The sequence below is a fragment of the Oryx dammah genome, unplaced genomic scaffold (genome assembly GCF_014754425.2).
Source record: "Oryx dammah isolate SB20612 unplaced genomic scaffold, SCBI_Odam_1.1 HiC_scaffold_10, whole genome shotgun sequence".
NCBI lineage: Eukaryota > Metazoa > Chordata > Mammalia > Artiodactyla > Bovidae > Oryx > Oryx dammah.
In genome coordinates this window covers 65,383,732-65,411,498 of record NW_024070194.1, presented here as the reverse complement: position 1 = coordinate 65,411,498, position 27,767 = coordinate 65,383,732, and the positions used below count along the sequence as shown (strand labels likewise).

General features: G+C 37.4%; 2 protein-coding genes across 5 annotated transcripts in view; one reads left to right on the top strand and one right to left on the bottom strand.

Moving 5' to 3' along the window:
* The first annotated feature begins 11 nt into the window (after positions 1-11).
* Positions 12-27,533, top strand: LOC120869256 (protein adenylyltransferase SelO-like). Of its 2 annotated transcripts, XM_040248443.1 has the most exons (19): positions 12-562; positions 3,670-3,788; positions 4,424-4,552; positions 6,128-6,192; positions 6,288-6,344; positions 6,433-6,531; positions 7,145-7,212; positions 8,123-8,210; positions 10,874-10,943; positions 11,683-11,755; positions 13,726-13,809; positions 14,589-14,718; positions 15,716-15,760; positions 15,866-15,947; positions 16,053-16,145; positions 19,223-19,302; positions 20,331-20,374; positions 24,402-24,481; positions 27,245-27,533. In XM_040248443.1, exons 1-19 carry the CDS (start codon positions 256-258, stop codon positions 27,365-27,367), a joined length of 1,836 nt encoding a protein of 611 aa, XP_040104377.1. In that variant the 5' UTR covers positions 12-255; the 3' UTR covers positions 27,368-27,533. The 2 variants fall into 2 exon arrangements, with proteins under 2 accessions (XP_040104377.1, XP_040104378.1); XM_040248444.1 differs by lacking the exon at positions 13,726-13,809 and having other exon boundaries at positions 20-562.
* LOC120869255 (amyloid beta precursor protein binding family B member 1 interacting protein) overlaps positions 11,473-27,767 on the bottom strand; it is a 91,967-nt gene continuing 75,672 nt past the window's right edge. For all 3 annotated transcript variants that reach the window (XM_040248441.1, XM_040248442.1, XM_040248440.1), the window contains 2 exons: positions 14,289-14,292; positions 11,473-11,482 (listed from right to left, as the gene is read on the bottom strand). The gene's annotated coding sequence lies outside the window, so the exon portion shown is untranslated. The remainder of the gene's footprint in view (positions 11,483-14,288; positions 14,293-27,767) is intronic.

The window sequence follows — 27,767 nt, the reverse complement described above, 5'->3', positions numbered from 1 at the left end:
CCGGAAGAGCTTGGCGTAACACGCCTCGCCCCTTCGCTCTTCTAATGGAGGACCTTCTAGCTGGAGAGCTGGAGGGGCGGCCGCAAAGGTTACTCCGCGACGGCTGGATCCTTCGTACCTCCGCCGGCCGCCAGGCCGGGGGAAGCCAGCGGGATCTTCCTCCTGGAAAGCGGCCTCTCCCTACCCCGTCCAGCTCGTGCCTCCGGCATTCACCGCCACAATCTACCCCTGGCGGAAACCAGCTGTCACCTAGAAATGCTACAGGGCGCCCGACAAACAGTCCTTAACTTTCCTTCTGCGTTTTTAGGCGGAAATAGGACGCAGAGGATCGAATTCCCTTTTTGCTGCCTAATTTGGAGGCTCCAGTTACCGCCGCTGCTTCTCTTGGGCGTCACCTGCCACGCCGTTGTCGGCTCCTTATGGCGACCTAGCTTTCAAGGAAATGCCAACCTTTTGCACCTTTCCAGGAACAAGTCAAACCCCGAGCAGGGCTATTGTGAAAGAGGAGCTAGATTAGTCTCGTCTCTCGACTTCTGGACTCTCTCCTCTGAAAACCTCATAGGTATATCGTGGTCTAGTTTGGCGGTCTTGCTCACATCTGGATGTGTGAGTCCCGCGCGTGGGTGTACTGAGCTGTGTGGAGTTGTTTCCTATTTGATAATGTTGAAGCTACTTGTAAACAGCCCAGGGGATACTGGAGAATGGACAAGACTAATACCCGAGAAGGGTTAGAAAGTCCTTTCCTTAATCCTATGTCCACATCTATTCTTGTCATGGTACTAACAGGGCGTCTCTGGACTGTAGACCTCCAGGTTCTTCTGTCCATGGAATTCTCCAGGCAAGAATACTGGAGTGGGTAGCCATTCTTTTCTCCTGAGGATCTTCCCCACCCAGGGATTGAACCCAGGTCTCAAGCATAGGCAGATTCCTTACCTTCTGGGCCTTTATAACAGAAGTTGTGATATAATTAATCATTCAACACAAGCACATAAACGCACAAAGCAGATCAGAGACCGTGTAAGCATCAGGGATACAGAAATAGAAACTTCCTCTGTCCTCACCAAGAAACAAAAAATAACTCCTGTGTAGACCAGCAAGCAGACAACTGTGATTCTCTGATATTTTTTTCTTGTTCTCACCCATGCATTTTGCACTTAAAAAAACATAAGTACCCATATAGCTGAGCACAGTATTTTTAGATTTATCTTCAAAGTGTTTCTTCAACTGACTAAAAGAATTAAAATTTTTAATGTCCATTTTATCCAGGTGTTCCCCCACTCCAGTCTTGAAAGTATGTAAAAGATGTGCCAGGTGCTTTAGATTAAGGCTGTTACTATGCACCTGGTGGCTTATCTTGATTTAGGTTTACATACTAAGAAATAACCAACAGGTAGAATTTGCCAAAATAGAGTTGCAGTAAACCCTTGAACTTGTAACAATCCTGTGACTTCAAGTAGTGTCGTTTGCCCTTTTTTTCTAGATAGGGAGACAGATGTAGAGGAATTAAGTGTCTTGCCCAAGCTCACATAGTTGGTAGAACAGGATTCTGCATGATTCTGTTAAGCCGTTTTCATTGAGACATGGTTTGCCAGATTAAAACAACAACCTGGCTGTTACAAAGATGTAGTAATGGCAAGGCTCAGTAGGGAAAACAGCAGAAATTAGTCAAGGCCTCCAACGTTGCAACTAAACTTCTGATGAACAATAACCCACCAACTGGACACCCAAAGAATACCAAGTAGTTCTTTTGACCCAACTAAGTCAAGCATCAGTCTAGGAAGTTAACACACTGGTTTATGCCGAGCAATTAACTACCAAAGAACAGACTCGTTTTGTGCAGTCTTTTTCACTACCCTTAAAAGAAACAACTAGCAATACTGATAAAAATGGAATAAATGGATTGCTAAAAACATTTTCAAAGTTATCTTGATATTGCAGAATTGGCTACATTTCCATCATGAAGATACTGTTCATAACACTAGGTAGGACTAGGTTTTACAGCCAAGGAAGTATTATACATATATATGTATTAACCATATCTTGTTTCATAGTACTGCATAGAAGTACCTCATTTTGAGGTTATTCAATAACTGATAAAATTATCAATATAACTGATAAGAACATTTAGTGAGAGAAGCGGTTCAAACATGGTTGCACTGAAAGGTGAGCCATTTTAGTGCATTTCATATTCCGAGGCCCCACTGAATTCTGAAGAATTGAAACGATACCCTTACTTCTATTACCAATTTCTCCGAAACGTTAAGTAAAGAGTTAGCATATATTTGGAATTTTTGCTGGGGTCTTGGTCTCTGACTGAAGAGTTAGCTAAATGTAATAAGGGTGAGGACTGATTGCCTGTGAAAGTCTTTTTTGTTCCGTGGTCAGTGACCACAGGTATTAGCTGATGAACTACCTTGCCAAAGTATGAGTCCATCAGTACAAAATCATAGCTATCAGTTAAACGTCGTATACTTGTTGTATAGCACCATAAAAGAAAATGCCTTTATTATATAATTTAGTCTGTTTCCACACAGTGGCTCTCCTAGAGAGAAGAAAACAAGCTATTGGGTCATCTACTACCTCTGGAGAAGGAAATGGCACCCCACTCCAGTACTCTTCCCTAGAAAATCCCACGGATGGAGGAGCCTGGTGTCCATGGGGTCGCACAGTCAGACACCACTGAGCAACTTCACTTTAACTACTAATCAGAGGTTTTGTTGGTGGATAATTCCCCATGAGTTGCCTTATTCGCCATGTACTTAGGGAAAACTATGAAGACCTAAATCTGACCCACATTTGCCTGTTTTTTACTCCCATGGAGGAGATATGAGAATTCTCTTGTTTCTATTATAACTGATATTTAGTTCACCTAGGCTTGGGTGGAATAAATAGGAATTATTGCAAACAGTTTAGCAAATCAACCTGTTGCCACCTTTCTCCACAGATTCAAAATGATCATTTTCATTATACAGGGACCTCTTACATTACTTTTTCTGTGCTTTTGGCGTCCCATTGATTTTTGCATCTATTTTGGGGATAGCAATATTTTTATAAGTTTTAAAATGATAAGGAAGCTCCTATCTCTCTTATTTTAAAAAAAGTCTTTATTTTCCTATATTTACACTTTGTTTCTTCAAAAAAGAAATTCTACTGGATTTTAATTGGATTTCCATTATGTTTGGTAAATAATTTAGGGTCAGTGGTAACTTGATAATATCTTTATCCAGAAACATAGATTTTTGTGTTTCTTATATCTTTTAGTAATACACCTAGTCCTCTTTTATATTTTTGTTTTAATTGCTTTAGATTAGGAGAACATTAAGGTTTTAAGAATTATACTTAAAAGTAAACATGTTCAAAGCTCTCCTTTTTCCTCTACAGCTTTTAAAATATGTACTTTAGTATATGGACCTTATGAAACATATCTCTTTAGAGTCAATTATTAAATTTCTAGCATTGTGAACAGGCATGTATCAAATGTTTTGAAGTTTCTCACTGAGACTGGAATCAGAAAATGGTTGAAAATAATGGGAGAGCTTTAAATAGCAAAGTGTGAACAAAATAGTAGTTCAAGTCGATTTTCTTGAAGAACTGTAGCCTTTCTAAGGATTATTAATGCTGTATATGCAACAAATGAGAACATTAAGAAGGTCTTTTTTTTTTTATCAGCTGTGTTGCCAACTGATCCTGTTAAAGAAAATTATGTGCGTAAAGTGAAAAACTGTGTTTTCTCAATTGCCTTCCCCACTCCTTTCCAATCAAGAGTACGTCTTGTAGCAGTTTCAAAGGTTAGGCTTTACTTTTTCACAACACAAATACTTAACTCACTATAATTTTGTCTAACAATTAGTAACATTTTTTGGAGTTAACTTGTTAGTCTATTGATAAATGATTTGTGTTTAAACTTTATAACTTGGAGAATGTCATTCTTAGAAATCACTTTTGAATAATTATTCCTGGGACTGGTATTCAGTTTCATTTTAAAATTATCTTACAAGGAAAACACACTTTTGTGAAAAAAAAAAAAAAAAAAGAGGTAAATGAGTTAAATTCTTAGAAAGGGGCTCTAATAACAAATTCTAAATTGTTCTTTCAAGATATAAATGAATTTGAGATTTAAAAAAAAATAGGACATTTACTTTTTTCTACTTCCTTGAAAGAATATGTGCTAGGAAGAATATTATTTTACCATCCATAATAAGAAATCCACAAACATTTTAGAACTATCTAATGAACATATTTTCCCAAGTAGCATAAATAATCCTAGAAAGTGTGGTACATCTCTTCTGGGAAGATATTAATCTAATTTTGTAAGAAGTTTATTCTTTTAATTTCCTTCTTCCATAAAGTTTATTTTCTCAAAAACTATTAAAGGATTACTTATGTTTGCAAGAAGTTTGTTTTTTTTTTCCCCCTGCCTCAGGAAGTGCTAGAAGATATTTTGGACCTTGATTTATCTGTCTCAGAAACAGATGATTTTATCCAGCTTGTAAGTGGTGGAAAGATAGTATTTGGATCCATTCCATTGGCTCACAGATATGGCGGCCACCAGGTAAGAATAGTACCAGGACTCTCCTGGTGTTCCAGTGGCCAAGACTCAGCACTCCCAATGCAGGGGGCCTGGGTTCGAAGCCTTCTCAGGGAACTAGATCCCACACGCCACAACTAAAAGATTCCACATGCCACAACACATTGAATACCCCGAGTGCCTAAGACCTGGCACAGCCAAATTAATTAATTAATATAAAAAATAGCACCAGTATATAGCACCAGCTGCAAATATAAGCAGCTGGTGGAAACGCTATCCCATTACAGAAGTGCGTGCATGCTAAGTCACTTCAGTTGTGTCCAACTGTCTGTGACCCCATGAACTATAGCCCATCAGGCTTCTCCGTCCATGGGATTCTCCCAGCAAGAACACTGGACTGGGTTGCCATTTCCTTCTCCTTGCATTAGCTTCTCTAATATTTAATATATTGAAACTTCACCAAGATGTTTCTAGAAGAATGTGTCATGAAATGTTTATATGGATTAGCTGATGTGATTTCCTAAGTTTCTCTGATGCAACTGAGGAAACTGAGGCAGCACAATATAATAGCTCTGTGAATTACTGCAAAAAAAACTCATTCTGTGGAGTTCTTGGCAAGAGATTTAAGCAAAGTCAGTTCGCATGATGCATCAGTATAAAAGCCTCAGAAGGGTTTGCCAGAATAGCTGTAAAGCAAAGTTTTAGAACTGCTTTTAATAGAAACTGGTAGAAATTAAATCGGGATTAACTGGGGATGTTGTACATGCAAAAGCAATTAGAAATAAAACAAAGATGTTACTTTATAACTAATGTTGACTTCTAGAAGTAAAGCAAGATGTTGAAGCAAGTTCAAGCTGTGGAATCTGACTGATTTTTTTTTTAAAAAGGAGGAAACAAAACCAATTGTTGAAATTGCTGTGACTTTCTTGTGAGTTTGATTAATTTAAGAAAATAGACTGATCTTTAGCAAGTAATCATTAGCAATAATAATAATTACCATCTTTGGGGCACTTGAGTGCGTTGGACATAGTGCATTTTTCATATATTAACATTCATTCTTACAACAATCTGGCAAGGGTTTTCCCATTTTATGTAAGTGAAAAGTCAGTCTCACTGAGATTGTTACTCAAACAAATTTCCGCAGCTAGTAAGTGGCATAGCTGGGAGTTGAACAACCACAAACAAATCTTAATGCAAAAGTCTGGAAACAGTTAATCATGTCCATTCAAAAGCGGTTTTTTCCAGGTACAGTATGTTCCTGGTTTTATACTGTATATGTATAGTACAGGTAAATTTTCTACTGACAGTTGTTCCTAGTTCATGTTCTGGAATTAAATAGGTCAGTCGTCAGTATTCTACCAAACAAGCTTAAGCTCAGCTATAAAATAATGAAGAAATTAATTATATGTCTTAAATTTATAATTTTAAAATGAATTTGACTTATGGATTGAATTTTATTTTCACCTTTATTCAGGTTGTTATTATAATCTTAAAAATGCACTGTTCCAGTGTCATTTGACAAAGTAACTTTGAATATAAGATTACAATAAACACTTCAAAGTTTAATAAACATGAATAATTTTCTCTTTTCCCTTTTAGTTTGGGATATGGGCAGATCAGCTTGGGGATGGAAGAGCCCATCTTATTGGAATTTACATGAACAGGTATTGTATGTTTTCTTGTAGAACAGCTTTTCTGCTAAATATTAAAACAAATCTTCTAATATTTAGTTGTGTTTTTTTTTTTTTTTTTCCTTAAGGCAAGGTGAAAAATGGGAGCTGCAATTAAAAGGCTCAGGAAAGACCCCGTACTCCCGGTACATTTTTTTTTTTTTTAGTCATCTAAGTAAAAATTAATGTTATCTGAATTATAACTGAACATCTTTTTTATTGTTTTACCCATAGAAATGGAGATGGCAGAGCCATCCTTCGTTCCTCTGTAAGAGAATTTCTATGTAGTGAAGCTCTGCATTATCTCGGAATTCCCACCAGCAGAGCTGCAAGGTAATTCCTTTCCTGTAAGCTAACTTTCAGGACTGCGTCACATTACCTTCAGAAATACATCAGTGAAGAGAGCAGATAAACCCCCAAGAGCCTGACTTCTCATTATTTCTTAGTTTTCAGTTCAGTTCAGATGCTCAGTCATGTCTGAGTCTTTGCGACCCCATGGACTGCAGCACGCCAGGCTTCCCTGTCCATCACCAACTCCCAGAGCTTGCTCAAACTCATGTCCATTGAGTTGGTGATGCCATCCAACCATCTTATCCTCTGTCCATCCCTGTCTCCTCCTGCCTTCAACCTTTCCCAGCATCAGGGTCTTTTCCAATGAGTCAACTCTTTGCATCAGGTGGCCAAAGTATTGGAGCTTCGGCATCAGTCCTTCCAATGAATATTCAGGACTGATTTCCTTTAGGACGGACTGGTTGGATCTCCTTACAGTCCAAGGGACTCTCAAGAGTCTTCTCCAACATCACAGTTCAAAGGGATCAATTCTTCAGCTCTCAGCTTTCTTTATGGTCCAGCTCTCACATCCATACATAAATAGGTATAGCTTATAACTTCTTTATAGCTTGCTAGCAGTTAAAAGTATAACTTGGATGGTTCTCTTACCTTTCAGTCTGGTTGTGAGTGATGATGTCGTATGGAGAGATCAATTCTACAATGGAAACCTTACAAAAGAACGAGGTAATGACAGTTCTTAAAATGCTTACATAAAAGTAGACTAACTTCTTCGGGAATACCAGATATTGGGCATCTCAGCAGTCTTCGTAAAACATGGGGACTTCCTTGATGATTTAGTGGTTAAGACTTAGCTTTCCAGTGCAAGGGGTGCAGGTTCAATCCCTAGTTGGGGAGCTAGGATCCCACATGGCTTGCAGCCAAAAAGCCAAAATATAGAAAGCAATATTGTAACAAATTCAGTCAAGACTTTAAAATACTAAAAAACAAAAGATCAAAAACATGACCTGTGGATCATCATGATGTAAGTTCAGCATTATGATATTATAGTAGAATATCCTTTCTCATATGCTTATATCACTAAGCCATCCTTTTGAAAGAGCAAAACATCTGGGAAGTGAACATGGGAAATTCATGGACAACCAATGCAAAACATCCCAAGACGTCACAAAGCCAGTGCACCAACATTCATACACTTCCTTCCCAGAAGACACCCCCCACCCCCAATTGCTCTTACTTCCTGTTTACTTCCAGTAAGTTTGGTTACCTTTCCCCTCAGTTGTTAGTAGGTCAGAAGTAAAAAATCAGAAAGTGCCGTAGAGCAGTAAAAAGAGAAAGAGCAAGGGAAACCTGTCTCTAAATCTCTGGCGAGGGAGGAGACCTGAAAACCAATAATAAATATATTTAACTACTTATAAAGCAGAGCTGTTGAGAACAGCTGACAGCCTTACATGCTTTATTAGTTAAAGAAAGAGATAAAAGCCTTGGCCCTTTGTAGGATGTAAATTAATTGTTTTTCTGATAAATTCAATCACTCTATTTTTTATTAAAATAATTTCATTTTTAAGAAGAGCATGTTACGCTGTATTTGCACAGTTTAAAATAGTTTATGCTAAAATAAATGTTTCTTTTCCAGGTGCAGTAGTGCTGCGTGTTGCAAAATCCTGGTTTAGAATTGGATCATTAGAAATTTTGACTCATTATGGTGAGCTGGATTTACTAAGGTTAGAAAACCAGTCTTTTTTTTTTTTTTAATGGTAGAAGACACTGGAAAGAAATGCTTGTTTATGTGCTGTGAAGTTTAAATATTTTTGGTTTTCTTGTAAGTAAGACCTCAAATTTCAATTAATAGATATTTTTAACATCTATTAGATATGTTGTGTGTCTACCACAGTGTGGGTTTCTAGGAGGCTGAAAAAGATGTGTTTAGACTCAGTAGACCCTCTTCTCAAGGAGTGTTTTTATCTAGTATGAAGCCCAGTTGGAACTGAGGGCCTCTGTGCCACCCAGACACCAGGCGGAAGCAACTCAAACTCCTGAATTCTGCAGCCTCACGAGGTTCCAGAGCTCTCCTCCAACATCTGGGGTTCCCAGGATGAGTGCTCTGGCTCACGTGTCTTCTTTCCTGGACTCCAGTTTTGACATGTGTGTGATGCCTGTTTCATACTGGGTTGACCCAGTCCCTTCAACAGGGCGAAAGCAAACAAACGGCAGACTGAAACTGCACAAAGCATTTATGAACAAATCTTACCGAAGATTTCTTCAGGTAAGACAGAGGAACAATTCCCTCAAAAGATCAAAGCTCTTCCCCTTGTGTCATGCAGCGTAGCTTCCACCAAACTCCAATGTCTTGGGGCCTGCGGAATCAGCACTCACAAAATTCTGTCTTCCTCAAAGCTGACTTAGCAGGATGTTTCTTCAAACAAAAACATTTCCTCCTTTAAGAAGAATTCTGTTTCCATTTGTTAAGATCATACAGTTTTAAAAGGCCACTAGAAATAATACAAGAAAATTCTCTAGGACGAACTAGAATCATTTGGATGATGAATCCTCACTGTAGTTATCAGCTTGAAAGTGAAAGTGAAAGTCGCTTAGTTGTGTCCAACTCTTTGCAACCCCATGGACTATAGAGTCCATGAAATTCTCCAGGCCAGAATACTGGAGTGGGTAGCCTCTCCCTTCTTCAGGGGATCTTCCCAATCCAAGTATTGAACCCAGGGCTCTTGCATTGCAGGCGGATTCTTTACCAGCTGATCCACAAGGGAAGCCCAAGAATACTGGAGTGGGTAGCCTATCCCCTCTCCAGCGAATTTTCCCAACCCAGAAATCAAAAAGCAGGGTCTCCATTATTGCAGGCAAATTCTTTACCAACTGAGCTATCAGGGAAGTTATCAGCTTACTAAGTTTAAGTCCAAATTCCTGGTCCATGAAGAGTATGGGGAGAGAGAAGAGCAGAGAAGTCATCACCGTTGTCATGACTCTTCTCCCAAGTCTCTTTAGCAAGTGTTTACTGGACTCAGTGGTGCTGGAGAAGACTCTTGACAGCCCTTTGGACAGCAAGGAGATCAAACCATGTCAATCCTAAAGGAAATCAGTCCTGAATATTCATTGGAAGGACTGATGCTGAAGCTGAAGCTCCAATACTCTGGCCATCTGATTCAAAGAACTGACTCACTGGAAAAGAACCTGATGCTGGGAAAGACTGAAGGCAAAAGAAGGGGACAGTAGAGGAGGAGATGGTTAGATAGCAGCACTGACTTGGTGAACATGAATTTGAGCAAACCCCAAGAGACAGTGAAGGACAGGGGACCCTGGCATGCCTCAGTCCATGGTGTCTCAAGAGTTAGACTAGACTTAGTGACTCAACAACAACAACACTGAACTAAGGGTCATCCGAGCTTATTGAGAGAGGAGTCTCCTCTCAAAGGGCGCTGTTTCTAACTTCTCATTTTTCTGGGGGGTGGTCATTCCACTCAGATTTACCAGATCACTGAAATCGTTCCATCTGGTGGTCATACTTCAGTTAAATTATTTCACTTCTCTCTCTGACATTTGATGTATATTGGTGACCAGTTTATCCTGAAAATGCCTATGTTGGCTACCACGACCATGTATATATTCCGTTTTGTTTCCCAAGTGCCTGAAACAGGTCTCTAATCCACTCTAAATAAACTCTAATCCACTCCTATTGTTTTGAATGGGTTTTAATAATTCCCAAATCATATCTGCAGTCCCCAGATTTTTTTCAGGATTCTCTCTCATCCAACGCAAGAAACACTAGTAGTCGACTAAGCAGAGAAGGCAAAGTAGGGAATGGAACATGATACACAACTTCAATATTTTAACTTCAAACATTGACCAATTTCTTTGAAACCTTGTTTGTGAAACTTTACATGACCTTCTACACATAAACAATCATTTCTTGCTCTGTTATCTTTGTCCTTTTTATATATTTCAATTCATGGGGTCGCAAAGAGTTGGACACGACTGAGCGACTGAACTAACTATGAATCCATGTATTAGACAGTGAGGTCATTATTTCTTTAGATGTTTTTCTCCCCAATAGAATCTATGCTCCTTAATGTCTGGGTTTGGGTTTTGTCATTTTTTTTCCTAGCACTTGGAGATTCTCCATAGATGTTTGTTGAATCAATCTGAGTTGCATCATAATAAGATGGCATCTAATATGATCTTAGAAACGTATTTCCAGTTGTGATTGGCAATGAGGAAATGTTTCTCTGTGGCTGGGTGTAAAATCTTATTTTATTTTTTTTAAATAATAAGCATGCATTCTAATGAATTCATGAATGTCAGGAGTAGACTGAGATGATTGATATTCGATACTATATTCTGAGGAACACTGATGACTATCTCCCCTTATCTCTAGGATGTTATTAGACTTCATCATACAGGAGTACTTCCCCTTAGTAGATGTCAAGGAACCTAACAGATATGTGGTAAGTTTTTTTTAAAAAACAAAGGGCAATACTCTTTTTCTCTATTGGCTGGCCACCCTCAATGGTTACAACCTAGCGCTTAAAAAACTAAAGTTAAAAAGGGAAACGTAGAGCACTTTGAACATGTTTTGAAAGGAAAAGATAATGAACTACCTCGTAAACAAGACTTGGATAAGGAAGCTGTTCTGTTTGAAAGGTATCTAGAAAAAGAGAACAGATGTGACTACATCCTAATTACATATGTTGTTTTTTGTAACTTGGTCACATATATTCTTTTCTCACACATTTGATATATAGATATTTCTATAGTAGTGGTTGTAAAAAAAAATACATCATAAGCAAATGCAATTTTCTATTCTTATGGAAATTTTTTGATCTGCATAACCTTTTTAACAGCCACAGAGAAAGAAATTCCATTATTTTTCTTGGTGACTTATTTCAAAGTTTAATAACTCATTTTGTTTACATTTAACTCCTTTGTGCTGAGTTCTAATGTTTTTCCTTTTCTTACTGTGCATGGAGAAAATCTGTTCATAATACTGTGCCTGACCCTTTTATATGTTATTTCTGGGTCAATAATTCTATGTTCTTCCATTGTTTTCTTAACTTGTACTAATTTCCATCCCTTTAATCATCTTTTGGCCCACCTTTGAGGGGATCTTCCCATGCTGGAAACAGAAAGATCCTAAAAGCATATACACTACTGAGAAATCTGAAAATCTTCTAAATTTTATTTTAGGATTTTTTTTCTATTGTGGTGTTTGAGACAGCACAGCTCATTGCCTTGTGGATGTCTGTTGGTTTTGCTCATGGTAAGTTATCTACTGATGTTTCAGTCTTCTGATAAGAAAGTAGAATTAATCTGTTGAAGCCAGAAGACTTCTTTTTTGTATGTATTTTAAAATATTCCCACCAGTGAACAGGAATAACATTTATAATATATGAATCTGTTTTTAGCAAAAGAGAAACAATTTTCTCATGCTTAAAATGATTTTGAATGGAACAGATACACAAAATAGAATAAGCATCCTTGATTTGATGGGGGTACTGTTACCTGTAAAGCTTTTTAACCTTGTGAGTATATATTACATTCAGTTCAGTTCAGTTCAGTCACTCAGTCGTGTCCGACTCTTTGCGACCCCATGAATCGCAGCACGCCAGGCCTCCCTGTCCATCACCAACCCCCGGAGTTCACTCAGACTCACATCCATCGAGTCAGTGATGCCATCCAGCCATCTCATCCTCTGTCGTCCCCTTCTCCTCCTGCCCCCAATCCCTCCCAGCATCAGAGTCTTTTCCAATGAGTCAACTCTTCGCATGAGGTGGCCAAAGTACTGGAGTTTCAGCTTTAGCATCATTCCCTCCAAAGAAATCCCAGGGCTGATCTCCTTCAGAATGGACTGGTTGGATCTCCTTGCAGTCCAAGGGACTCTCAGGAGTCTTCTCCAACACCACAGTTCAAAAGCATCAGTTCCTCGGTGCTCAGCTTTCTTCACAGTCCAACTCTCACATCCATACATGACCACAGGAAAAACCATAGCCTTGACTAGACGGACCTTAGTCAGCAAATTAATGTCTCTGCTTTTGAATATATATTACATTAGGTCTTTTAAAAGCTTTTTTTAAAAAAACTTTAATCATAAAAGCACTATCTGCTTATGGTAAAGAATTTAAAATATACAGAAGTGCCTGTGAGTTCTGTCTTCCAGGATATTCTTGATCTTCCAGGATCATTAATAACGATTTCATCTCAATTCTTCTAGACTTTTTTGGGATGGTATTCATACATCTATAAGAACAGGGCTGGCTTGTGTGTGTTGTAAGCCATTCACTGTGTGAGGTTACACTGGAAGAAATATCTGCCTGAACTGAGAATACTGAAAAGCAAATCATATATATACTAAGATCTCTGGCTAAATACCAAAGAGGGTCCTCACGTTGCAAAACGTCTTGAACTCTGCCTTAATTACATACTCACTATGTCTCACTTGGGATGGGTTGGGGCGGTGAGCAGGGAGGTGTTTCAGAGTTTTTGCTTTTACAAACTGTGCTGCAGTGATGACCGTGCAGCTGTATTTGAAGGTGAGTTTCTGAGGATAAACTCCTAAAAGTGGAATGGCTGGATTAGAGAGTATATAAATACTGAACACTTTGACAAGCTGAGTCATCCTGCTCTGGAAAAGGGTGAAACCGTCTACCCTGGACACTGCTGCCACCATGTCCAATTCTCCTACGTTAGGCTGGTGTATGCACGCCCAGCCTCCCTCCTTCCCCACACTCTGCCATGACCCCCTCCTCTAGGAGGCCACATTCCCTCCCCACTCTGCTGGTGGTCTGCAGCTAAGGACTGTTACTTATGGGGTATATGGATATGTACCAATATGGATATTTTTACCTTTCCCCTACTCTCACAACCTTTGAAAATTAATGTTTTCTTTAGTAGTCTCAGTTGCATTCCAAACTACATATATTTTCAAATAAATGCTAGAAATTCAGGACAAATGAGAGGAACTTTTATTTCTTAGGGCTTTTGTTCTTGCAGTATTTGAAATCTTTGGGGAGGGGAAGTATACAACAAAAGGCTAAATTTAATTTTAAAATACAGTTTTAATATATATTAAGCTACTTGACTTCACCAGTTAAACTTTCAACTGATAAACTAATTTTGTTTCATTTCTAAAACAAATGCATCTTCATGACCTTTCCTATTCTATATAGTTTTATACAGTTAAAAATGCTTTATTATTTTATTATCATGCTTTTGGCATTTTGTTGTTGTTAGGCGTTTGTAATACTGATAACTTCAGTTTGTTATCCATTACAATTGACTATGGTCCATTTGGTTTTATGGAGGCATATAATCCAGGTATGTATGATTTATATGTATATTCTTTATTTCACTAAAGAAAAAATATCTCTGGTTTATTTTAGATAAACCATTATTGCTAACACAATGCTGACGTAGTAGAAAAAATTGGGTTCATTGATTAAACAGTTGTGTTATGTACTACTCAATCTTCCAGGTGCCACAGGGAGATAATATTGAGTCCTCAAAGATGGGAATCCCCATCCATGGGTGGTCCAGAGATTAGGACTCTGAGCTTTCACTTCCAAGGGCACAGGTTCAATCCCTGGTCTGGGAACTAAGATCCTGCAAGCCCCTAGGAGTGGCAAAAAAAAAAACCAGAAAGCCAAAAAAATTACTTATTAAGAGAAGATGCCATTAAGGGAGAGGAACTTTTGACAACAACTGCCTTTGTTGTCAGACAGACATGAGTCTGAGCTCTGGCATCTGATCGATCCTCAATCTGTGCCCTTGGTCACGTAACTTAATCTCCCCTTTACTAATCTGTTATAGAATCAGGGTGGGGGAACATGCTGTTGAGTTGGAGTGTGAAGTACATGTGATAACCCGGAAATTCTTGTAGGTTAGAAATGTGTGCCTCTACTAGGCAAATATTCACATTTTAAAAGGTTTTCATTGAGCATGGGTATTAAGTATTTACATTACTCTTGAGTTAAATGGTTAAATGTCAGAAATGTTTTTATCTAATAAATATAAATTCATTAAGTTTAAATGTAAACTTAAAAATGAAGAAAGAACTATTATAATTGTCATCATTGTTGTATTTTTGTTCTAAACAGATTTTGTACCAAACACATCTGATGATGAAAGAAGATATAAAATAGGAAATCAGGCCAATATTGGGATGTTTAATTTAAACAAGTTGTTACAAGCGATAAACCCATTATTGAATCCTAGGCAAAAGCAGCTGTGAGTAAACCTAAAATCTACTAATTAAATCAGTGTGAAAATATATCTGTATAGTGATCACCTTTTTAAAACCAAGAAACATTTTAAAAACAATCTTTAATATGTAATAATGAAGGCTTCCAAACTATATATATGTTTATATATATGTATATATATTTTGAGGGGGTGGAGGGTACAGTGTTGGCCTTTTTCCATAGTATAAGGATAAAGTGTTCTCCTATTTATTGTTTTTTCGGTGTTGTGAAATCATAGTTTATTTCTTCTTTGATCCAAAGGTTATTTATTACTGTTTTTCTGAATATCTAAGTAGTCGAGCTTCTTATTTAACAGACGTATATAGGCTATTCACATTGATTATAATAATTGATATACTTTATTCCTTCTGTTTTACGTTGTGCATTATCTTTAGCTTTCCCCCTACTTTCCTTACCTTTTAATGATTTGAGCAACTCACTCACTCCTCCCCCACCCACCCCCTCTGATTTGGAAACTACTACATTTCCCACCTCCCAGAGTTACCTTCCTTCTCTGCCACTTTCTCTATTGTTAAAAGAGAACAAGTTTTTCAGATATTTTCCCTCACTAGATGTCTATTTGCGCATTATTTTCCCCTCCATCCCATTCAGGCAAATAAAATGTCATCGTACTAGGTGAGGTATCTAATGCATTGTTTGGGGTCTAAGATAAGTTTTAAAATACACCAAATTCTTTTGGTATTATGGAGACATATTAACATTTATCCTCTAAGCTAATTGTATATAGTGATATTTCAGGAGTGACATGATTTGACCTGTACTGTCTTCAAATCTTTGAGGCAGTAAATTTATATGGACAGTTTTCTCTAAGATATGATATATAATTAAATCACTAAAATAGAATCAGTAGACATAATCACACACTATTTAATATATGAGAAGGTTCACTTTGTTCACATAAAATGTAATTCAAGAATGCGAATATTAAGGTTTACCTATGGTCTCTTTTTTTCTCCCTACAGTGCCACTCAGATTCTTAAGGAGTATCCCGTTCTTTATTATACAAGGTTTGTTTGTTTGAACACATATTAAAGCATCCTGCTTGGTTTGAGGGCAATTCTTATAATAGTGAGAATTTTAATAACAAATTGAATTGGCATTTTTCCTTTTAGATTTAGAGAACTGTTCAAAGCCAAATTGGGATTACTTGGAAAAAGCGAGGGTGATGATGATTTAATTGCATTTCTCTTACATGTGAGTTTATTATCGTTTTATCTTTTTTTCCTAATTAACATTTGACTGAATACACTGTATAGTCTTGGAATGACTGAGGTTGCTAAATGTAATTATTTTCATTAGCTCATGGAAAAGACAGAAGCTGACTTTACAATGACATTTCGGCAGCTCAGTGAGATCACTCAAAGCCAATTACAGGAACTAGTCATTTCTCAGGTATTTATTCACGCCTTTTGGCTTTTTTCTTAACTTACTTTTCTTTAACAGGTTTGTTAAGGCATAATTTACATACCCTAAAATTCCACTCATTTTTAAGTGTACAATTCAATGATTTTTAAATAATGTGCAGATTTTTGCAGCTATGCCACAGTTCAATTTTAGACAAATTCCATCACTCTAAAAGATCCTTTGTGCCCATTTGCAGTGAATCCCTTTTTTCTGCTTCTGTCCTCAAGCAACTATTAATCTTCTTTCTGTCTCTTAAGATTTCCCTTTCTAGACAGTCTCTGTAAGTGGAATCATATGATATGTAGACTTTAGTGTCTGGTTTCTTCACTTAGCATATTTTTGTGGTTCACCCATGTCATAACCTATATCAGTGGTTCTTTCCTCTTTATTACTTTTAAGATCTCTTAAGTAGATCTTAAAATATTATTTCCTGTTTATTACTTTATAACTCCCTTATAAGGATAGACCACATTCTGTTTATCCAGTTACTAGTTGATGGACATTTGGATCATTTCCATTTTCTGGCTATTGTGAATAAATACTGCTATGGACATTCATATACAAGTTTTTGTGTGAACATGTTTTCATTTCTCTTCAGTATATATGAGGAGTAGAAGTGCTGGGTTGTTTAGTAAATGTATGTTTAATTTTTAAAGAAACTGCTGAACTGTTACCAAAGTGGCTGTTCTTAATTTAGTTTTAAGAATATGTGTCATCTTTTTATTTTAATACTAATCCATTGCATTTATGGAATAATATGGATATTAACCAGAAGTAATGCTCAAAAGTCTCAAGCAAGACTTCAACAGTACATGAACCAAGAACTTCCAGGTGTTCAAGTTAGATTTAGAAAAGGCAGAAGAACCAGAGATCAGATTGCCAACATCTGCTGGATCATTGAAAAAGCAAGAGAGTTCCAAAAAACATCTACTTCTGCTTTGTTGACTATGCCAAAGCCTTTGACTGGGTGGATCACAACAAACTGAAAAATTCTTCAAGAGATGGGAATACCAGACCACCTGACCTGCCTCCTGAGAAATCTATATGCAGGTCAAGAAGCAACAGTTAGAACTGGACATGGAACAACAGACTGGTTCCAAATAGGAAAAGGAGTACATCAAGGCTGTATATTGTCACTCTGTTTATTTAACTTCTATGCAGAGTACAGCATGAGAAACGCTGGGTTGGATGAAGCACAAGCTGGAATCAAGATTGCCGGGAGAAATATCAATAACCTCAGATATGCAGATGACACCACCCTTACGACAGAAAGTGAAGAACTAAAAAGCCTCTTGATGAAAGTGAAAGAGGAGAGTGAAAAAGTTGGCTTAAAGCTCAACATTCAGAAAACTAAGATCATGGCATTTGGTCCCATCACTTCATGGTAAATGGGGAAACAATGGAAACAGTGACAGACTTTATCTTTTTGGGCTCCAAAATCACTGTAGATGGTGACTGTAACCATGAAATTAAAAGACGCTTGCCCCTTGGAAGAAAAGTTATGACCAAGCTAGATAGCATATTCAAAAGCAGAGACATTACTTTGCCAACAAAGTTCTGTCTAGTTAAGGCTATAGTTTTTCCAGTGGTCATGTATGGATGCGAGAGTTGGACTGTGAAGAAAGCTGAGCACTGAAGAATTGATTTTGAGAGTCCCTTAGACTGCTAGGAGATCCAACAAGTCCATCCTAAAGGAGATCAGTCCTGGGTGTGTTCATTGGAAGGACTGATGTTGAAGCTGAAACTCCAAAACTTGGATGCAAAGAACTGACTTATTGGAAAAGATCCTGATGCTGGGAAAGATTGAAGGCAGGAGGAGAAGGGGACGACAGAGGATGAGATGGTTGGATGGCATCACTGGAATGATGGACATGAATTTGAGTAAACTCTGGGAGTTGGTGATGGACAGGGAAGCCTGGCGTCTTGCTGTTCATGGGGTCGCAAAGAGTCGGACACAACTGAGCAACTGAACTGAACTAGCCAGAAGACTCCTACTTATTATAGATTTTTATAAATATAGATCTATTTATAGGGTGTGAATCTTTTATATTGATCATTGTTTTTATTATTTTCAGATAAAAACATAGCCATATTTTTAAAAATTTCAGTTTCTTCATTATATTTTATGATCTTTTCTGTTAACTAAAGAAATATATACATATATATACACATAAAATTATATATATACATATAGTTCTCACAGGTGTGAAATAGCCATAAATTATGTTTTTAGGAGTGATTTGAATAAAAGAATGTCGACTTATTCAGCAAACTGTTAACTATTAAGCATCTTGGATATAATTTTAAAATTAGAAATGATTTGCCTATCAGAACTAATTATCATTTAATGTGTAGAAAACTGAGACAAAGTAATGTTAACGTGATCTGAACAAGTTCTTGACAAGTGTTAATATTTAAATTACTGAATATTGGGAAAATCTAGGAGAGTATATCATAACGCCTTTATTTATTTTAATAGTTCATTTCTGTGTCTTCTGAATTTGAAACTTTTTCAACCCTGTAACACTTAGCTAGAGCTAATTGCTTATTTCTGTTCCTTTAACCATTATGTATATCTATAACACTTCTAAAGCAGCACTCAATTATTTGTTTACACATTTTCCTTTTTAAAAGCAGAGGCTATGTCTTATTAATTTTTATATCCTTCCCAACTAACATAGTTCCTGGCACATAGCTGACATAATGAATTAATAGATAACTAAATAAAATAGTTACAAATTAAATTTTGAAAGTAAATTATAAATTAAGCAAGTTCCCTATTTAAAGGAAGGGTTTTGATAAGTATTCACATGTAATGTCTATTTACAAGAACTCTGTATATTTTTTTATTTCTCTTAAATCATTCCATGACACGAATTTCCATGAATTAGAATTTGAGTTGAATGTTATATAAAGAAAAGGAAAACACTGTTCCTTTTTACTGCTTCTGCTTGAAATAGAGAACCTTAAAAGAAATCTGGATGTTATAAATTATTAATATTGGAACATACAATTTAAGGAACATACAGTTAAAATAAGCAGTCTATTACTGTATTTTCTTCTAGGAATTCTGGGCACTGAAAATGATCTCAAAGCACAAACTCTTTCCTGCCTGGGTGTCCCAGTACCTTTCGAGACTAAAGAGGTAAAGTAACCTAATCTTACTTCTTGAAAGAGCATGTAATGTGTTACTTTAGCATCATCAATCCATCAGATTCCTCACTTCCTTTCCATTTTCCAACATTTCCTTCTAACTCCCTGGAAGTCTGCTCTGCATGAGGCATGTCTGCTAACATCTCACCCATACAGAGAGCACCCTTCTGTTCACCTCAATTCTGTTAACACCGCCCAAGGACCCACCCCCTCAAAGCCTTGAAACTCTGGAGAGAGAGAGCGCCCCAGGCTTTCATCCAGTGTCTGTTAACTGTCCTCACATCCTATACAATTGTCAAAAGTTACTCCGCTTCATACCTGTCACAATGAATCAGAAGCAACAAACAGGAAAGAGTATGAAGTTGTAGGTGGGACATGAAAAAGCTGAAGAGGGAGACCACAGCATGCACAGGAGCAAAGAGCCTTTCACAGTTTAATGACAGCTGAGGGTTTTCATAAAGCTGACCGTGAGTAACAAAGAACAAGTTATTTTCAGAAAACTGTGTTTAAGATAAAAATAGGTGCCAGGGAGTTTAAATTCTTTTTTTAAGACAAATTATTTTTTCAATTGGTAAAAATAAAACTTTTGGGCTTATCTCAAATAACTAAATGGGCTTCCCTGGTGGCTCACCCAGCAAAAAATTTGTGGGCAATGTGGGATAGCTGGGTTCAATCCCTGGGTTGGGAAGATCCCCTGGAGAAGGGAAGGGCAACCCACTCCAGTATTCTTGCCTGGAGAATCCCATCCACAGAGGAGCCTGGCGGGCTACAGTCCATGGGGTTGCAAAGAGTAGGACACAACTGAGTGACTAAGCACAACACAGCCCAAATAACTAAATAAGGCATTATTTTATGTATTGGTTAATCAAACAGTATTTTCTGTCCCTTTCAAGTACTGATTCAGTGTAATTAAAACTTTTTCAATATTTGTCTTGTGAAATAATATTCACCCTTTTGGAAAAAAGATATGATTTGGGGAGACAGTGATTAATTCTGTCCTTTGTTTTGTTCATTTTTTAGTAACATCAGTGACTCAGATTCTGAAAGAAGAAAAAGAATGACAGGTAAGTAATCCTTTTGATTTTTTTCATCTTTAAAGATTTTTATATAAAAGTGATAGGTTTTGAAACCTGGAAGTAATTACTTGAGGGAACTGAATTTGTTGTTTTGCTTTTAACTATAGTAACTTTATTTTCATGGAGTTGAAGTGTCAAATAGAAGCCTTTCTGGTTTCAGCAGGTGACTTTTAGTTTGAGTATGATAACCCTGCTTTCAGTACGTTTGCCGATTGATGTTTAAATAACATGGTCTTCAAAGATGGTGGAGAGACAAGGAAGATGATGTGGTTTATGGCAGAAAGAACATGAGTTTTAGAATCTGACAGATGAATCTCATCTTGCCACTTTTTTTGCTGCATAATATAAAGTTTCAAGGCTCTCAGCTATTTGTAAAGGGGGCATATTTTGTAGGAATGTTGTAATCGTGAGGAGTAATATTTGTAAGTTATCTTGTTACAGTGCCTGGGCCTTAATACACATCCATTAAATGATGGAGCTAAAGAAAAAATCACCTTTATATACTGCTTTCTGTTTACCCTGCAACATCATGCTTGGTAAAAGAAATAGAAGAAAAAAACGGAAGTTAGTTCTTTCTGCACTGTGGGGTCTAACAGATCAAATAAGTTAAGACAGAAGGACTCAAGTCCTCGAGTTCTCTTGCCTTACTGAGGACTCTCGAGAGCTAGTAATAAATTGGTATCATTAGGGCAGCTGATCCATGTGGATGAAATAAGGGGATGCTAATATCCCACATTAAGTTAATGGATGAGATTGCTTCTTGACTCAGGACATCACTGTAGAAATAAAAGCAAGTGGAGTTTTTTTTTTTTTTTTTTTTTTGCAAGTGGAGTTTTTACAAGGAAGTGAATAACCTATTTGGGGCTCAGCATGGGTTCAGTTGCCAGCCACTTATGTACATTGATGCAGTCATACAAAATGTATAGGGCAGCTCAATATGGATACTCTCAGCAATTAAGAGAAAAAAAAGAAATTGAAAGAAGAAAATATCATGCCTGACAAGGAAGCCTGGCGTGCTGCGGTTCACAGAGTTGAACACGACTGAGCAACTGAACTGACTGACTTTAGGATTTGGATTTGTTTGGTCATGACAGGATGAATGAGATGGTAAAATGAAAGATATTTAAGTGAATTCAAGGCTGCAGCTTTGAGTAAAAGAAATATTAAGTGTTGAACAGTGTACTTTTAATTTCCACAATGAGCAATGGTCAAGTTCCAGACCAGATTTTAAAAATGTATGGAATTAGGTAGCTCTTCAAAGAATTCTATAAGCAGATCTACAATTTTGTGATTTCAAATAGTTTGTATGTGTATAATTTGATCCAAGCTACTTCTGTTTGCAGCTGCAATTCCTAGTATATTTTAAGAGTATCCCATTGCCAGGTTTCTATAAAGTGTAGACTTTAAATTGGGTGACTCTACTCCCTCTGCCTAAGCTGACTGCTTCCACAATTTTCCTTGCATGCCAATTTCTTTTTCATCTAAGGACTGTATATATTCATTGTATGTATGTGTTCTTATTTTAAAAGAGTTCTCTATGAATTATTTTATGAATTCTTTAAAATTTGGAAAATGCAAATTTGTAGAAAGAATAAAAAGACTCCTATCACTCAAACACAACTGCTATTCACTCTTTGATGCATTTCCTTCTGGTCTGTCTTTTTCTGTGTGTATTGATTATGAGAAAATATTGTTGTAGTAATCATATTGTGGTATAATTTTAGAGCTTTTTTAACTAAAAATAAACATTTTTCTTACTTCACCCTTTATAATGCAACATTTTTAGTGACTGCATAATATATCTTTGAAAGAGTGTGTATTGTTTCACTTCAGTTCAGTTCAGTCGCTCAGTCATGTCCGACTCTTTGCGACCCCATGAACCACAGCATGCCAGGCCTCCCTGTCCGTCACCAACTCCCGGAGTCACTCCAAACCCATGTCCATTAAGTCAGTGATGCCATCCAACCATCTCATCCTTTGTCATCCCCTTCTCCTCCTGCCCTCAATCTTTCCCAGAATCAGGGTCTTTTCAAATAAGTCAGCTCTTCACATCAGGTGGCCAAAGTATTGGAGTTTCAGCTTCAACATCAGTCCTACCAATGAACACCCAGGGTTGATCTCCTTCAGAATGGACTGGTTGGATCTCCTTGCAGTCCAAGGGAATCTCAAGAGTCTTCTCCAACACCACAGTTCAAAAGCATCAATTCTTTGGTGCTCAGCTTTCTTTATAGTCCAATTCTCACATCCATACATGACCACTGGAAAAACCATAGATAGCCTGGACTAGACAGACCTTTGTTGACCAAGTAATGTCTCTGCTTTTTAATATGCTATCTAGGTTGGTCATAACTTTCCTTCCAAGGAGTAAGCGTCTTTTAATTTCATGGCTGCAATCACCATCTGCAGTGATTTTGGAGCCCAGAAAAATAAAGTCAGCCACTGTTTCCCCATCTATTTGCCATGAAGTGATGGGACTGGATGCTATGATTTTAGTTTTCTGAATGTTGAGCTTTTTAAGCCAAATTTTTCATTCTCCTCTTTCAGTTCTTCACTTTCTGCCATAAGGGTGGTGTCATCTACATATCTGAGGTTATTGATATTTCTCCTGGCAATCTTGATTCCAGCTTGTGCTTCCTCCAGCCCAGCATTTCTCATGATGTACTCTGCATAGAGGTTAAATAAGCAGGGTGACAATATATAGCCTTGATGAACTCCTTTTCCTATTTGGAACCAGTCTATTGTTCCATGTCCAGTTCTAACTGTTGCTTCCCGATCTGCATACAGGTTTTCAAGAGGCAGGTCAGGTGGTCTGGTATTCCCATCTCTCTCAGAATTTTCCACAGTTTATTGTGATCCACACAGTCAAAAGGCTTTGGCATAGTCAATAAAGCAGAGATAGATGTTTTTCTGGAACTCTCTTGCTTTTTTGATGATCCAGCGGATGTTGGCAGTTTGTTGTTTCACTTAGTCCCCTATTAATAGGTATTTATGTTGCTTCTCGGAGAAGGCAATGGCAGCCCACTCCAGTACTCTTGCCTGGAAAATCCTATGGATGGAAGATCCTGGAAGGCTGCAGTCCACGGGGTGGCTGAGGGTCGGACACGACTGACATGACTTAGCAGCAGCAGCAGCAGCAGCGTGTTGCTTCTAATTTTCCATAATATAAATAATGCTTTTGAATGTTTAAATTTGTTTCCAAAGACTGTGTTCCTAGAGAAATAGGATTACTTGGGTCACAGGGAAGTTCTGTTTTAGAAATTGTATTTTAGAGTATCTGTCATGTCTTGGCAGATCTTTAAAACCAAGTTGAAATGGAATTTGTATGTTCTGTCCATTCAAGTAACTCAGAAGAATGCTGTTGAGAATCACAAAATGGTGATATCAGGAGTCGTCTCTGAATTCCTATTATGCCACTGGGGATAAACTTGCCTCCTCTCCACCCACTTGATAAATTATTTTGGAAAAGGTTCATCTCAAATAAAGACATAGTTTCTGCAATGTCTCAGTATTATAATACTTTTTAGTATGAAAAATGCATGGTTACTGTAAAAAATATAAATTTACAGAGAGTTTTGCTTGCATGTAACCTGTCCTGTTTGCCTTTGGCAACATCAGCATTAAACAGTCTTAGAGTCAGACCTTAATTCTGTTTGAAGATGTTAAAAGCAACAAATTTTTTCCTCTCTTCACGTGGGCTACAGGATGAATTTTCTACTTACTCTGCACTGTATAAAATGCTTAGAGAACTGGACATGGTGACAAAACAAATCAATGAAACACTGAAAAGATAAACCATAATATTGCTCATAATGCTAAACAGTTTTTTCTGTGCCACAAGGTCAGAATACTGTACATTGTTTGTAAACAATCAGAATTGACTGAAGCTGATCATTGTTCTCATCTGGGCCTTCCAGCAAAGTTCTTAAAGGTTATCTCATTTCAGTGGTGATTTCATGTGGCCTGTGTCGACTTGGTAATCATTGTTCCACGATGCACCTCTCCCTCTTTGTTTAAGCTGTTAATCCTAGATATGTGCTGAAGAACTGGATGGCAGAATCCGCAGTGCAAAAAGCAGAAAGGAACGATTTTTCAGAGGTAAGGTCGTTGACTTTCCTGGACTTACTTTTATTCATTTTTAAATGTATCGTCTTTTAAACACAATTATTTTTTTTTTCTTTGCAGACTTACTAAAGCACATCATTGCTAGCACTAGCTTCCCAGAATTCTCACTGCCTGGTCTCTTTCTTTTTTTAAAATCAGTGGAGCATTTTCTTGTATTTCAAAATTTATCCTTTAATGTGCTTAAAAATTTAAATATTCATTTGATATCACATACCTACATTATTTGAACTCCTGAGGGTCTGGTTCTGCTATTCACTGTTCACATTGGGGGTTTTGGATTTTAGTCTCAGAAATCTGGTGAAGCCTGATATGAGCATCTCTCCAAAGGGGGTTAGGTTTTGTTTTCACCAGGCTTCCATGGCTCTAGCAACCTGGGTCCACTGAAATGAGTCTTGACATCCATGAAGATGAAGGCACCATCTACACTCTTCAGCTTGGATGACTCTCATTATATCAGCAAAATAAGCAAAGGAATACATACAGAGTGTCACCACCCCAATTTCATGTAACACATGTAAAATGATATGTTTTTAGGGATATATCCATATATAATAAAAGTAACAAAAATGAAGAGAGATGATAACATCACCTTTGGATGGTGACTGCTTAGCAACAAGGAGGAAGTTTGGGTTAGGGAAGGATACTCAGGGCTTCAGCCATACGGGAAGCATTTTATTTCTGAAGCTGAGTAGAGGGCACACAGGTGTTTGTTTTTATTATTCTGTATACCTTCTATGTCTCAAATATTTCCTAATTGTTTAAAAATGCATTACACACAATGTATTTTTTAGAAGAGGAATGGTCCTGGCACTCGTGCTGTCCCTCTTCAGTCCTGCAGACATTATTGATGATCACGGCCCTCTTCTGTCCCACATGGGTCACAGCCTCAGAATCTTCTTCGTCACAGCGTACTGTGTAGTCACCACAACTCACCAGAGCGGGCATGACAGATAAACTGTTCTTGCCATTTCTAATGTGGAGCTTGCATTAACTTTTCATTTCAGTAGTTCAATTAGCCTAACAAAATCCAGGTTTTCATCTTAGAAAATAAAATATTTTAAAGTGTAACCTTCTTAAAGTATTAGGGAAAAACAAAGAGAAAGGAGTTGTCGGTGTTATCTTTAGATAAATCAGTCTAAGTTGAGGAACTAAACAGTGTTTAATAAGGTGTTTTGTTGGCTTGCTTTGCCTTCCTTCCCTCTCTTTTGTTCACTCTCTCTTTTCTCTCTCTCCTCAATATTATATTTAAGTAAGGATGCAGTGTCCACCATGGGAGGGGAGATGTCTTCCTAGGTTCAAGTGAACATTCAGCTTCCTAAGATTATTGCAGGCTGCTGTTGGCCCCACTTGATTCAGAAAGACACAGGACAGAAACACAGCTTACCGGCAGGCACCATCCGGTTCCTCCTTTGCAGTTCTTGCAGTGTCCACACAGGCAGGCAGGGACAGCGGTAGAGCGCAGGTGCAGGAGGACACGATCCACACTGGGAAGACACAGGGGTGGCCCTGGCTGGAAAGCTGCATGTTGCACAGAAACCAGTGGCTCCTATAACAGCTCCACGGGCATAGTTTCCAGTAGCCCCGCAAGAGACCTGCCTCATCCCACGAGTCCTCACACTAAAGGAAGCCCAGCGTTGTCTCCGGTGTTCACAGTTCTCCCAGGCCAAGTGTCATTTGTCAGTCGTGAGCCATGTTGTATGGTGATACAGTGGACAAACCACTTAGCAGGTTATTAGGGAACAGACCCAGAAAGTTAACCAAGGGTTAAATTCTCATTGCAGGAAAAAGATTTTGTCAAACCTTTAGACCTATAACCCTTGACACATACCTCTTGTGTTTACCTTTCTGCATCAAACATTTCTTGAGAATCCACTCTCTGCAAGGTGCTGTGGAAAAGTATAAAAATATATTCAGGGAGCTTTTAAACTAGCAGGTGAGATTAGATAGGTTTAATATAGGTTATCCATACTTTTTAAATTGAGGTATAGTTGGCATGTAACACTTTGTTAATTTCAGGTATAGAGCCTAATGATTTGATACTTGTGTATTTTGTGAAATGCTTACCACAGTAAGTCTCATTGACATCCGTCCGTATACATAGCTACGTTTTTTTTTTTCCTGTGATGAGGACTTTTGAGAGCTATTCTTTTTTTTTTTTTTTTTTTGAGATTCTCTTAGCAACTTTCAAATACAGTATAGTATTATTAACTATAGTCACCATACTGTATATCCCCATGACTTAATTATTTTATAACTAAATGAAAATACACATTTCGATCCCAGAATTTATTGTTGAAAGAGGTGAGTTCTTTGATTCCTCAGTTTACATCACAGGGCAAAATTGCAAATGAGAAAGCAGCGTCAGTTGGAATCCATACCCTTGATCTGGAAATAGTGTAAATCACTGACATCCTCTTATTTTTATAAATATTTTAGAAAATTATAATTCTCTTAATGCTGTGAAGGAACTAAGAAATGATGAGGATATATATGTATTCTTCATGACACTGTACATATTAACTCTCCTGTTTTAGCAAAAAAACTAATACCTAAGGAACTTCCTGTGGAACAATAGAAATGTTAAGTAACAGCCACAGTTGAAGTTGTAATGAAACAGAAAATGTTTAAGCAGCTTCATATACATTTAAAATTTACCTAGTTGTTTCGAAAATTTAGAAAATTCGTAGGGGTCCTAGTAAGAGAATCTGTATTTATCTAGTTTAAATTGCTTCCCAGGTCCACCTCCTCCAGCAAGTTCTCCGCCATCCTTTCCAGAAGCATTCTGCAGCTGAGAGAGCAGGCTATTCCTCCCCAACTCCTTCCTGGGCCAGAGAGCTCAGGGTTAGCTGCTCATCTTAATTTGGGGCAAATCAATTAAGGAATACTTCTGTCATCAAACCCAGGATAGAACAATCTATTTGATAAATTCTTAATGACCACCTACATTTTCTTGACAATACTGGACTCTATAATAATGGTATAGAAATATTTTTTTAACCAAATAAACTTGGCCTATTCTCTGGAACATCTTTGTGATCATTTTTGTTTTAATTAATAAATTTAATAAATAATAAACCACCTGAGTTATTCTCAATAACTAAAACCTTATGACAATCTTTTAATGCATTTATAACTTTTTTCTAAAACTAGCAACCTAACACCATGTACCTAGAAATTTGGGTTATATCAAATAATATAATTTAATCATACTCCTCAAGCTTTTTTTGTCTACTATGGTAATTTTCAATCATTTACAGAA

What these genes read in the sequence shown, in the direction of transcription:
- LOC120869256 (XM_040248443.1), top strand. Translation starts at nt 256, where the DNA reads ATGCTACAGGGCGCCCGACAAACAGTCCTTAACTTTCCTTCTGCGTTT. An exon ending in AATCCTAGGCAAAAGCAGCT is followed by an intron (nt 14,719 to 15,715) that starts GTGAGTAAACCT and finishes TTCTCCCTACAG; the next exon opens with TGCCACTCAGATTCTTAAGG. An exon ending in TACCTTTCGAGACTAAAGAG is followed by an intron (nt 19,303 to 20,330) that starts GTAAAGTAACCT and finishes TTCATTTTTTAG; the next exon opens with TAACATCAGTGACTCAGATT.